At 39.3% G+C, this 13,175-nt stretch overlaps 2 protein-coding genes across 2 annotated transcripts; both read left to right on the forward strand.

The window, feature by feature from the left end:
• On the forward strand, positions 1 to 4,582 carry LOC136240066 (BTB/POZ domain-containing protein 9-like). Its single transcript, XM_066030894.1, has 2 exons — positions 1 to 156; positions 3,070 to 4,582. The coding sequence occupies exon 2, from the start codon at positions 3,210 to 3,212 to the stop codon at positions 4,311 to 4,313; it is 1,104 nt and encodes a 367-aa protein (XP_065886966.1). The 5' UTR covers positions 1 to 156; positions 3,070 to 3,209; the 3' UTR covers positions 4,314 to 4,582.
• LOC136240064 (BTB/POZ domain-containing protein 9-like) lies at positions 4,442 to 12,115 on the forward strand. The gene is made up of 2 exons (XM_066030890.1): positions 4,442 to 4,582; positions 10,749 to 12,115. The coding sequence occupies exons 1-2, from the start codon at positions 4,522 to 4,524 to the stop codon at positions 11,978 to 11,980; spliced, it is 1,293 nt and encodes a 430-aa protein (XP_065886962.1). The 5' UTR covers positions 4,442 to 4,521; the 3' UTR covers positions 11,981 to 12,115.
• The last annotated feature ends 1,060 nt before the right edge of the window (positions 12,116 to 13,175 follow it).

The following is a 13,175-nucleotide window of genomic DNA, read 5'->3' on the forward strand; positions in this document are numbered from 1 at the left end:
CCTGCGCGCTATATATAGACTATATTCCACATCTGCACGTGGACCAACAGCGAGACCAACAGGCAGAACAGGCGACTCGCCAACTGGAAGAACCTGGTGAACCTTCAGCAAAACGAGCGAGAAACGGAACAGTAGAAACAATCACCCCAGGAGAAGGTAATTTTATACACTACTTGCCTGCGGGTTGACTAAATTTTTTCGTTCGACTTTAGCCGAGGAAATGTGACAGTCTCTGGCTGTCCAGTTACATTTTTGGTTACTTAGAAGACACTGGCATTACATAACTTGTGCCACATACACACACACTACCGTCTACACCGAGGTCTACACACACACTAACATGCACTGACATATATACCTTATTGTTAATATTTTTTGTAGGTGGTACCCTACAGGCTTGTTGCCTTTTGTATTCACCTTACCTTTGTGGTTAAATTAATAATCAATTGAATTACATTGGGTTGGGAATGAAAAAATCGCCTCCCTTTAAATTACTCATGGGATGGAGCCTACCAGTGGTCTAGTTTTAAACGATGGGTTTGGTAGAGAGCAAATGCTTTCCCTTTGGGATATACCATACAACAGGAAATATTTATGAAAGGAAAATTTACTAATTCACAATTAATCAGCTTTTGACAAATTAGAATTTGATGAAAAGCAAGAAATCACAAATCTTAACACTGACTTTTAAGGTGCTTATTGACATATTTTGACAAATTTAAGTTTGACAAAATTAATGCTTAAAAGGTGATATGCTGTACTTCAGGTTTTGCTAAAATGACGCTTGACAGGTCTGAAAAAAAAAATCAACCTCATTTAATGAAGTGCAAAGTTTCAAAAGTATGGTGACTACCTACATGTAATGTACCATTCATGGAAAAAACATGATAGTCTATTAAACCATAGATAATATATATACCTTACTATGATTAAACAGTTTAGAAGATACTTCTGTGCATATGTTGTTAAAAGCAGTTTGTTTAATAAACGCTTCCTTAGCAGTGCATAGCAACGCAATTGAAGAATTATGAAATTTCATAAATTACAAAATCCAAAATTACAAATTTATTATTGTAAAACCAAAAACCTATTGGCTAAGTTACATAGTTGGATTAGTTGGTTAGCTCAATTGGTTTTTTTTTCTTTTTGCAAAAATGTTTTGGCAACCACCTTTAAGTTTTTTTGTTGACATTTATTTTAGCAAGAGTACATAATAATAGAAGAGGGAGGAGAGTGTCTAACTCTCAATATAATCCACACAAACACACTGTGCTCAAACCCTCCTACTTCAATCCATAAATCAATACCTTTAAGTGAACAGAAGACTGTTGATATTTCCTAATTGAAGCAGTAGAAGTGCTACAACCACCTTCATAGAGCAAGCCATTTGTCACCTTTGGTGGCTATAGTTGATTGCGCAAGGTCTGAGCACAGTGAGTTTGGTGAATCCACTGAAGTTAGACACTCTCCTCCCTACTCTATTATTATGTACTCTTGATTTTAGTGTCCATAGCTACTGAAAACCTTTTATGTTCAGATCCAACCCAACACTAATATAATTTTGAAGCTACAATATTGGTTATCATTATATTGTTAAAATGTACCTCTGCTATGTGGTAATTAATCACTAGTGTGTGCTGAAGTTTGTCTAGGTATGCATGAAGCCACGCCCACTTATAAGGAAGTATGTGTAGCTTTTACGTGGAACCATGCTCACTGACTGATTGTTAATTATAAAACTTACCTGTTTAGTAGTGAATTTGCTAGTTGAGTGCCCAAAATATAACTTATATTATGTGCTCACGTCGGTTTTAGTTAAACTGGGTCTGACCAAATTGTTACCCAGTTCAGTGAGTTATCCGGGTCAGCAGTAGTGACCCAGTTTCAATGCTGTTTGACACGCTGCCCACAAACAACACCAGATGGGACACAAAGGAAGACAAAGGCAAGTCCATAGTGCATTCATTGTAACTACTATGGTAATTGAAAAGAGGGCATATCTTGGGCCTAGCGAATAGTTCAAGCTTGTAGCTTTGAGTTATAGTAAATAGAATTGGTTAAATAATTTCTTTTGAAGGTGTTTTGGGTCACTCTGGAGGCATGTTCAGGCTTGATTATGCATATGTAACCAATACTACCAGGGAAAAGTGAGCTGGTTTTTATGGGATACTTTTTGGCAGGAATGCACTAACCTGATCTGTACCATGCAGTACAGATATGTACTGTATGAGTACTGTACTGTATGGTATGATATTCATGTTTAACTAGGAGAACTTATGCTTAACAACCTCGCAAACACTAATGGGTTACATGTGAAATTATTATATTTCTGAAAGAGAGGTGGTTTAAGTGTTAATTGGATGGCTGCAGGTTCGAGGCTGCCTAGGTTCAGTCAAGGATTTTTTCTCCCTTCTCCACCTTTTCAAACATACTTTCTGTAACAACTTTAAACAGGCTGTAGGACCAGATGTCCTACAGACCTTCAGCACTTGTGCTGTAAAGCTTTAATAAATAAAATTTAAAAAGTGCCATTAAATGAATTATGTATGCCAAACCCGATTTTGGGATGAGCTAAACGGTGTGAACAAAGTGTGGGGCATCATTGTTATATGTTTAGAATATAATTTATACTTCTTGGCTAGTGCTATAATAGAATTGCAATACACACGAAGGTATTTCATCAGTTTTTTATATACACGTACGTCATCTTAATCCTTACACAAAGTGCAATCAAAAGAGCTAATGATCTCTGGTGATCCCTGCCATTCACTGGTTTTGTATTTTGGGGTAATATATTTGCTTGGTTAAACGCTGCAGTGTTTATTACCTTAGTTCTAAAAATCGATGCAATGGCCATTCGAATTTGCATGACCACCACAGTACTTGAAGAACAATATTAGTTGACATAATATTTTCAAGTACGTTCACCCTCCTCTGTTTCTAAAAGTTGAAAGATGGTCCTCCATCTTTCTGTCTTTGAATGACAATTTTGGCCTGTTACATGCACCTTGATCATTGGTTATATAATGTGTACAATGCGTAACAATCATTACTGTACTGTCTCAATAGAAATACAAGACCAGTTGCAGCCTTGGAGGGATGATACTTGGTGTCCATATTTGTTATCATATATACTACAAGACCCCAGTACACATGATGTGACATTCAAGACATCTGATGGTGGTAGTTTGAGTGCTCATAGGGTAATAATGGGAGCCAGGTCACCAGTGTTTCATGCCATGCTATATGGTAATACTAAGGAGAGAAATGAAAGAGAAATTGAACTACCAACTGTTGACACTGAGATTCTTAAGATGGTGATTGGTTTTATTTATACTGGTCAAATGTGGGCAGCAAGTTCAGATCAATGTTTAGACCTGTTACAAGCAGCTCATTATTTTGACGTTGATGTATTGCAAGATATGTGTACCGACATGATAGCACAATCACTGGATGTTCACAATTACTGCAGATTCTTCACAATTGCTGTTGAGAAACAGTTTCAGATATTATCTCAACGATGTCTTGAGTTCATGGAAGAGAATGCTCATGAAGTTATTAGGGGCACAGAATTTAATTCTTTACCTTTTCAGGCCTTGACTATGTTTTTCTCTTCATCCAATCTTGAAGTCAGGGAGGTGGATTTGTTCTTTGCTATTATGGAATGGTCAAAACAACAGAAAGACAATCTCCTTGAAGAAGACGCTCAAAAAATGTTTAAACTGATACGTTACCCACTGATGCAAGTCAGTGATTTGCTTGAGAAAGTCAGTCCAACAAATATGGCTGACCCTGATCTTTACAAAGCTGCTCTGGAATATCACTTGATGCCGGAAAATTTTACTGGTTCCCCAGAACAAACTGAAGTCAGGGAATTTTATTTTGATTTCTATGAGGCTCCTGATATGCAAGTATCTCACACCCCTAAGGGCACCCTTATCACACATGTTGATGGTGGAGTCGAAGAGGATTCTGAAGTTGGTATCACTGCTACCACAGCTCCAATTAATGAACAGCAGCCTATCCTCTTTAAAGTCTGTGTGAAAAACTCAAACATAGATTCTGTCATCAAACTATTGGTTAATTTTAAAGATGAAACAGCTCCAGAAGGATCTCGCAAACCTTTTTCTAGAATTAGAATTGATAACTTGCCAATAGGAAAAGAGGTGGATGGTTTGTTTAGTGTGAATGGTGATGTGATGATTATGAAGATTGGAGAGAACGTGGCTGCTACCTCTGTTAGAGGGAAAGAGTTGGGCATTTGTGTTTCTATGAACTGTTGTGGAGACCAACTACAATTTACAAGAGTGTAACAAAATAGCTAGTTTGTTGCTGCTTACCCTGCTGTTAACACTGTACCCCTGCTATGCTGTAATCATAGATAATAGACACCCCTATCTATGCTGTAATTTACATTGTAATAATAATTCGTAGCGCTTGTGTAGCATAAGTACGCGCGGTATCTAAGGAATTTTCTGTTGCGAGGCAGTCCTTGTGCAGTGTGCACCTGCTAGCTTTCGAATGGATGAAGCTCGTGAACCTTCAGCGAAGCGGTTAAAGAGTCTTGCGGAGGAAGGAGATGGTAAGAATTTAGAGTATGAAACTGGTCATTGTTTATTAATTAAAAATAAGCCAGACCATTTCCATGTAGGGTGAACACGATGGTCAAAGGACTTGACTATGTGGCAGAGCTCTCAACTCTCACGCATTGCGCGTGAGACACACGCATTTGACTCCAATCTCACTCTTGATTTTGCAACTCACGCATAGTTTTGCAAACATCTCACGCATTTTTCAGAAACAGACTGTCTTAGCTTTATAATATAGTCTCTATTAACTTACAATCCGAGCCCGTTACAATCTTTGTACCCCCGCGACAGCGAGCCGTATACTTTCGTACTTGAGATTTCGTAGTGAACGGCGCCGGCTCGCTTGTATCACATGCAAATACACGTGCAGCTGCACTGTGATGCTGTTCATATGGAGCAGCAAATTTAATTTTTATCTCTAAGGCTTCAATATTATTCAATAGTGTCGTGAATAGCACCAATATTATTCAATAGTGAATAGCACCAATATTATTCACAGTGGTTGTTTACTTAATTGTAATATCTGGTTAGCTCAGTACAAGTTACTCCCCTTTCACAGTGGCCTTTGTGCACTGCTATGGTGTTTTCTTTGTGTGTTGAATACAATAAAGTTCACAGTAGCAAACAATAACTCTATAGACTATGTTATATACTGTAGCTAGACAGTATAGTTGTACCATGCAAGTCAGTTGTTTTTACTGCTTTATCACTTAGCTACATTAATAATAATATTTTAGGATGCTCTCAAAACTGTATATAGTCTATTTATCAAAATTTTCCCAGGGTACATGGCCACCAGGCCCTTAGCTAAGTATGTTTTGTACACTGTCGGATGTTCACCAGCATGTCTCACTCCTACATACTTATTTCTCACTCATTTTAAATTCAGTCATCACTTTAAGGTAACTGACAGGTTGAGAGCTCTGATGTGGTAACATGCTTTTATAACCTTGGTGGGAATGAACTAGTGTGAAAGTTGTTAGTCACGCCACAAAATTGGTGCTTGTTCATCTTGACAACCGTTTGTCTTGTACTTGGCTACTAAGCTACAAGCAGAATGTAAAATTGCCGAAAATTTACTCATTGACAAATTCGAAGACTTCTCGGCGATTCCTGAATGTATCTGGTCAATCTACATCTAGGGCAGTTTCCGAGGGCATGGACCACTCTCACACCTCTCCATGCTTGTGCAAACTCCACAGTTAGTAACACCCATGCACTATTCGTTCATGGCTATAATTTAGTTCAGGTCTGCTTTCTTTACAAGGTTCGCATGTCTTAACGTGCTCATACAAATCGAGCAGACTGAGCAGTAGTTATAGTCATGAGTGGATAATATGTGACCCAGTCTGAGAAAACCGGTCTTATCGCCCATGTCAGCAGATTCGATTTTTCACCCAGGACACAAAGCTACATGTATAAACTATCTAATTCCACAATCAAAATCAGCTAGACTTGAGTGGTCTGGTTTTGCTGGCTGATTTTCCCCAGCCCAGTAGCGATCCGTACATGTGGTGTGGGGCCTTAATAGAGCTCTGGTCAGCCTGGGGATGACTGTATGTGGCTGTACAGCTCTGTGGTGTTAAATAAGTACTTCTGCTGCGAATTTCCTTTTATTTTAGCCAGTTTTGAGACCTCACTGGCCCAAAACTAGGCCTAATTCATCAGTTGGCCTTCCTTTTCAATTTTTAAACACCATCTTGCCCGCCTTCCAGGGCCCTGCCTCCCACACAATTTGTAGCTCGCCTGATAGAGTCAACCTCAGTTTAAAAACTATCTAAAATGGCGGGAAACTTAGTTGTTGGCTACTTGCACAGTGGATGCTCTGGAAGGTAAGGAATTGGTGTAAAACGTGTGAAAAATTGGTACACATAGCTTCAGCCATTGGCAAGCTACAACACACTAAATACTTAAAACCGGCGTTTCTCGATACTTTTAAATAGGCGATAAGCCCAGTTTTCCCAGACTGGGTCACATATATGAGTGTTGCTAACTGATTGTGGAGTTTATGCAAGCATGGAAAAGTGTGAGAGTGGTCTTGGGAACCACCCTGGATGTGATGGGTTTAGGAATCCCTGCTCGAAAGGTAAAGGTCGTCGAATTTGTTGATGCCTAAAAGTACAAGGCAAATACATGTAAACAAGCCACTATCACTGCGGATGTTTGTAAACATGGCAGATATTGCGATTGTCAAGCAGATGAAAACAGCTTTATACCGTATATATGTTACACACGGATACACAACCTTTGCACAGTTGCGCGATTGAACATCTGGATAACTATACAGGTCAACCAGTTATCTATCTAAACAAATAAATGTTGCTATTATGCATGGATAGACCACCGCTTAGGATCTCAGGCTAGATATGTTGCGATGGAAATGCATGCATGCTAAGTGAATGAATGTCATGTTTAGCTGTACTATAATTTGGCTTTGCTGGCTATCCGTTTACATGAATCGAATGTTGCAAGTAGCTAAAGCCACTCTACATGATGTATAGCTGTATGGTAAGATATAGATAGCTATACCGATGACTCACAGGCTTTACACAACCACCTTGGACGTTAGCTGTGTTGGCTTGGTTGGGGTTTGTTGTAGCTATGACATGTGGATTAGTTCTATTATTTTTATTATACCTACCGACTCTACAATTGCTGATTTTTGCCCAAGAATCATAAGATACAATTGAAATGGTTTAATCTAATAACGATAATTTTTATTTTCATTGAACCCATTAATTTTTTGAAGTGGCCAGAATTCTCTGTGCAATGTAACTGTGTGAGTGTTACTATTTTCCATCCCCCAAGCAATGCTTATAGCTCCTCCAAAGGTACTTGAAACCTGCTGCATAACTACAACTATCTCCCATAATCAAATTCCTTTAGGCATGTTTATGAATGAAATTGTTGGAGACTGGTCGTCCACTACAGGCTATTAGCCTACAAGAGTGTATATAGCAAATCAATGATTGAAAGTGAGATTTACAATGCTTGAGGTTTTTCTTTAGCAGTTCTCTAGCCAGGTCTTAGTGGATTTTGAAGACCTCATTATCTCTCAAAGATCAAGCACACCATTATCTAAGTTAAAAACTGCTATCAGATTTAAACAAAAGGAGTCTAATTTTATCAGAAGATATTTTAACACTCAAACTGGCTGGTTTTTGCCATAAATTGCATGTCCGTCGACCATCACTCAACACAAAAATCTACACTCACCCTTCGGGAAAGCATATTGCTGTCTGTAGGTATAGACAGAGCCATGCCCACTTATCAGGATTGAATACTACTCTCTGTGGGCATGCATGGCATCATTCCCACTTAACAGGATTGAGTGTTGCTACTTGTAGATAACTAGTTTAGCATCAAGAGAGCCTTCTTTATGGGTTGTTATAGCCAGGGCTCTACCCAGAATATTAAGCTGGGATGGGGGAGGATTCTTTGGATTCTAGGGGGGTCTGGGAGCATGCTTCCCCAGGATAATGTTGAAAATTTAGATATAAATATACTCAATTTTGGTGAAATTTTATTGTGATGCCATTGAATATTGACCATTCGATTATACAACTTTGGGATAAATTAAACCTTTCCATTTCTCAAGACTTTAGGTATAAACCTAAGGGGGCAACCCAGGGGGGCCCCTCCCACCCCCTAGATTAATCCCTGTTAGCTGCATACTTACATGTATCGACACCTACTTGTCGACCATTGAAAACGTGTTTTGGTAGCTTCTTGCAGAGAATTCTTCCAATAGAGTGATGACAAGTAATACTATAAGTGTGGGTTAACCAGACTTTTGCTTTTGATGTATATCTCTATGTTTTAAATAATCAGATTTAGGCCTTACCTAGATTTTTATTAGGGTCAAGTGGATCAGCTGAGCCAGCAGCACTGGCCCATTTACAACCCTGATCTAGATGATGCTGTCAGTATTAAAATCAATGAGTAATATCATTACAGCCATCTCTTGGCCATTATCTCCATCTTACACTGTGTTTGCACGAGCGTGGTAGCACAGTTCGGCACGGCACAGTTCGAATAAAACATCCATGTAAACAGCCATCAATTGTACTGTACTGCACTGATTTTTTATATAGCAAGGCTGCACAGTGCAGAATGGTATGGCTCGTCCAAAAGAACGTCTGAAAGTTTGCATTCTGAGTAAACAATAATAATTATCCAAGTAAATCATGTGTCCTCGTTAAAATGGCTGTACGGTATTGGAATAAGGAGGAAACAGTCTAATCAATGATGATACTGTTCAAGCCCAACTCAAAGGATGCAGAAAGAGCAGTGAAGTCTGTAGAAAGGTAGCCAAGAAGTTAACTGAGGCGGGGTATACCAGAACAATGGAACAGTGTCGTGAAAAGATGAAAAAGTTAAGAGCAGAATGCAAAAAATAAAGACAAACGAAACGAGACTGGCCAGGGTCGTTATTCAGAATGGGATTACTTTGATGAGATGGATGACATTATGGGGCATAAGCCTGCCACACAGCCACCAGTTATTGTGGACAGTGGCAATTATTTGGATGAACAGCAGTCACAGTGGTCCCAAGATATGCTGGACAATCCTCCATCCAATACTTTGAGTAGTTTTCACCTTAAGGTAGCTGTAAACTTGTGGAGTGTTTCAATCATGGTGCATGATCACGAAGCATACACATACAAGTCAATTTGATGAAAAGTAGGTGACTAGTGCTCCCTGTATTTGATGGGATCTGTTACTAGAAGCATCATTAAACTGGTCATGATGGATCTCACGTGTGTTATGTAGCATACGTGCAGCGGCAGCAACAGCAGGTGCATTATGTATAAACATGTCATTCCTTTTCATCAGTTTCATCAACAAGCTTTTAAATGCATTTTCAGCAACTATTATAGCTCTGCATATTCTATAATTGTATGTCTGCTGTTCTGTTGTTAGTTCACTGCTGTAAGAAAATGGCTGCATGAGCCAAGACTGCATTGGATAGGTGGAATCACCAATCATATACAGTGACACATCTACAGAGCTGATTTGTTCAGATTCATCAGGCTGTCGGTAAATTTCTTATATAAACTAGAGTGTACAAATACTCTTGCATCATGTAGACTCCCTGGCCATCCCACACATATGTCCAGAAAATGGTAGTTTGCATCCACCAATCCTTGAATGAGCATGGAGTGCCACCCTTTTCAATTATAGTAGTCAGTATGGTTCTCACTAGGCACAGATACGGGTATGTGGGTTCCATCTATAGCACCAAAACACTGGGGAATTCCCCCAATTCACCTTGAATTCCCTTACAACGGTATCAATATCATTTCCAGTAGGAAACTTGATGTAAGTTGTAAGCAAAACTGTTACAATAGCTGAGCATGTTTCTTGGACAATTTCACACACTAAAGACCAAGATACTCCAAACAGATGTCCCACAGTTCAGTACTCAGCTGGAGTTGCTAAGCACCACAATGTTATTGCAACACGTTTCTGTACTGAAATACAGCATCTCATTACAATGTCTTGTCTTTCCAGCTTTGATTTTAATTTATCACACAAGTAGACAAAAGGTTGCCTGCTAATCTGAAAGTTATTGAGCCAACTTTGGTCAGAGAAAGTGTTCAAAACAATGCTGTCCCGCCATGTAGTAGACGTATGCATAAAGAAATAGAATCACATCTGGAAACTCACACATGCATTAGAAAACACAACTGAGTTAGATACCTTGGAACAGTCCAAATGTTTCTGTTTACAGGTTCCAGCCAAGAAAGTCATAACTATTTCAATCTGCCACCTCATAACCTGCTCCTGGTACAATTTAATATTTCTCGCGATTTCTGTAGCCTTTTCCAGATAGATTGTGCTGTATGCACAGAGGACTGCGTGATTGCACCCCAAAGCATTAGCACTCAAGCATCCGTCACAGTTTCAGTAGCAATATCACGTGATAATATCTGGGCATAATTCCAGGTGCATTGATCGAGCCAGGTAGTCTGTGTAAACTTGTACTGTTCCGAGCCGAACTGAGCCAGCTCGAGCCGTGGGACTTGTATAAACGCATGCAAATTTCATGCCGTGTCGTGTCGAACCATGCTACTGTGCTCGTGTAAACAAAGTATTAAATATGCTGTGCACTTGTTCTAATGTTCTGATAATGACTACACCCATCTCTTTCATTAGAAAAAGAAGAACCAGAGCCTTGGAGAGATGATAGTTGGTGTCCATGTGTGCTATCATCTCTGTTGGATAACTCCACTATTACACATGATGTGACATTCAAGACATCTGATGGTGGTAATGTGAGTGCTCATAGGGTAATAGTAGCAGCTGGTTCACCAGTGTTCCGTGCCATGCTATACGGTGGTACAAAGGAGAGTAGTCAAACAGAAATTGAACTGCCAACTATTGACACAGAGATGCTAAATATGGTGTTCAAGTTCATGTATACTGGTGAGGTGAACCCTAAGTCAGATAAACATCTAGACCTGTTGCAAGCTGCTCATTATTTTGATGTTAGAGTATTGGAAATCATGACCTCTGACATCATAGCTCAATCGTTGGATCTCCACAACTACTGCAAAATTGTTACAATTGCTGCTGAGAAACAGTTTCAAATTTTGTGGCACCGCTGTTTCCATTTCATTGAAGATAATATCAATGAAATTATTCAAGGGGAAGAGTTTACTGCTTTACCTTATACAGTTTTAAATGACGTTATGTCATCATCCGATCTTGAAGTCAGAGAACTGGACTTGTTTTTTGCAGTTGTTGAATGGTCAAAGCGGCAGAAAGACAACCTACCTGAAGAAGAAATTAAAGAAGTTTTCAGACAGATACGTTATCCATTGATTCAAGTTGATGGCTTGCTTGACAAAGTACGTCCGACAAATATGGCTGACCCCGATCTTTACAAAGCTGCTCTGGAGTACCACTTGATGCCAAAGAAATTCACTGGTCCTGATGAACAAATTGAATCCAGAAAGTTTTATTTTGATTTTTCAGGTCCAGCAGACATGAAAGTTTCTCACACCCCAAAAAGTACTGAGATTACACAGGTCTGTTCATCATATGATTCACAGTTTTGTTGTGTTAATACCATTGTCAACGTTAGTGAAAAGCAGCCTGTGCTATTCAAATTCTGTTTGAAAAAGTCCCATGAAGATTCTCACATCATGTTCAATGGCGTTTATAGGTCTGATCCCATTGTTCCTGGTGACCATAAGTCTTTTCAGATTCTGCTTAATGAAATTCCAAAGGGAGAGGTTGTGAATGGATCTTTGACTGTGACTGGAAATGAACTGCTAGTAAAGGTTGGAATGAAGGTGGCCACTGTAGAGGTGGGAGGAGACGAACTAATTCTTGGTATTTGGATACGTAAGTATGGAGACCAAGTGGAGTTCACTAGAATATAACATCTAACCTCCTGGTGACTTTGTATATAGCTAATTGTATTGCATTAATTAGAGCATATAAGAAGTTATGATTTTCATAATCTTCTGTTGTACAGACAACCATTATGATCATGATTTGTTATCATTTCAGTGTTACTGTATCAATCAGTGCTGGTAAAATCTTTTCCATTATTGTCAACTCTATCAAGAAACTTACGGCCAATGTTCATACGATTTGTCGGCTATGAACATGATGCATGTGCTCGTGCACGCTATTATGGAAGTTGGAAGTGTCACCTTCATATTTTGCATAATACATACAGGTTAACCAGAGGAGTCAATGTGAACCTCTGCCAAGCGCAGTTCGGCATAGTGGGGTGCTCCACAGGCCTGACAGTGCAAGATGGCAGAATGGAACGTCACTGGAGAAATGTGTCCAATAGCTGCTGTAGTTTACAAGTGTATTGCTACTTTGTTGCCTAAGCGTCTTTACCATGAATGAAATAGAATGATCAAGTGCAAAGTTACAATTATGGCTTAAAGTGTCCTTGAGTAGATTACCCTTGCATGTAAGCAAAAGAGCAGCCATAAGGTGATTGACCTGCGTACTGGATTTTAACTTTTTCCCAGGTGTACCTCTGTATACCAGTGTGTACCAATGACCATACACAATAAGATATCGAGATTGGGAGAATGGGTTGAAGCGCTGTAGCCTTGAGACCTGACCCTTAATTTGTCATGTGAGATCACGTGACCCTCCAAGATTGGGTCATGGTAAATGTGTACCCCAACATCTATGATAAGGCTCTGGCTGGTATATTTGGTGGCATGCCAACTTACCCATACAAAATTACATGCCACCAAATATACCATGGCCCCAGTCCATTCACGCACCAAAGCAATTGGACAATTGCATTTAGACTGTGCTCTAATATCAAAACTAACAATGCAATGTATTCACATCCCTTATGCATTAATCCTACATACATACACACACACATGCAGTGACATTGCATATCTCTTCCCAGAGATGTTGACAGCTATAAATTTACCTGTGTAATAGTAGTTCTACCCTTTGTGAGTCAGAATGATAGTGATAACATTTATTACTGCAACCATGTACCAATTGTGTCACCTTCTCAGACCCTAACCCTGCCATAATCTATAAAATAAACTTATTCACGCAATGGACAGGTGACTTTTGTGGGATGTCCAG

This window comes from Dysidea avara, chromosome 12, assembly GCF_963678975.1.
Source record: "Dysidea avara chromosome 12, odDysAvar1.4, whole genome shotgun sequence".
Taxonomy (NCBI): Eukaryota; Metazoa; Porifera; class Demospongiae; order Dictyoceratida; family Dysideidae; genus Dysidea; species Dysidea avara.

Coding starts and splice junctions, on each gene's coding strand:
- LOC136240066 (XM_066030894.1), top strand. CDS start 3,210: ATGGGAGCCAGGTCACCAGTGTTTCATGCCATGCTATATGGTAATACT.
- LOC136240064 (XM_066030890.1), top strand. CDS start 4,522: ATGGATGAAGCTCGTGAACCTTCAGCGAAGCGGTTAAAGAGTCTTGCG. Junction 4,583..10,748: donor TCTTGCGGAGGAAGGAGATG/GTAAGAATTTAG, acceptor CTCTTTCATTAG/AAAAAGAAGAACCAGAGCCT.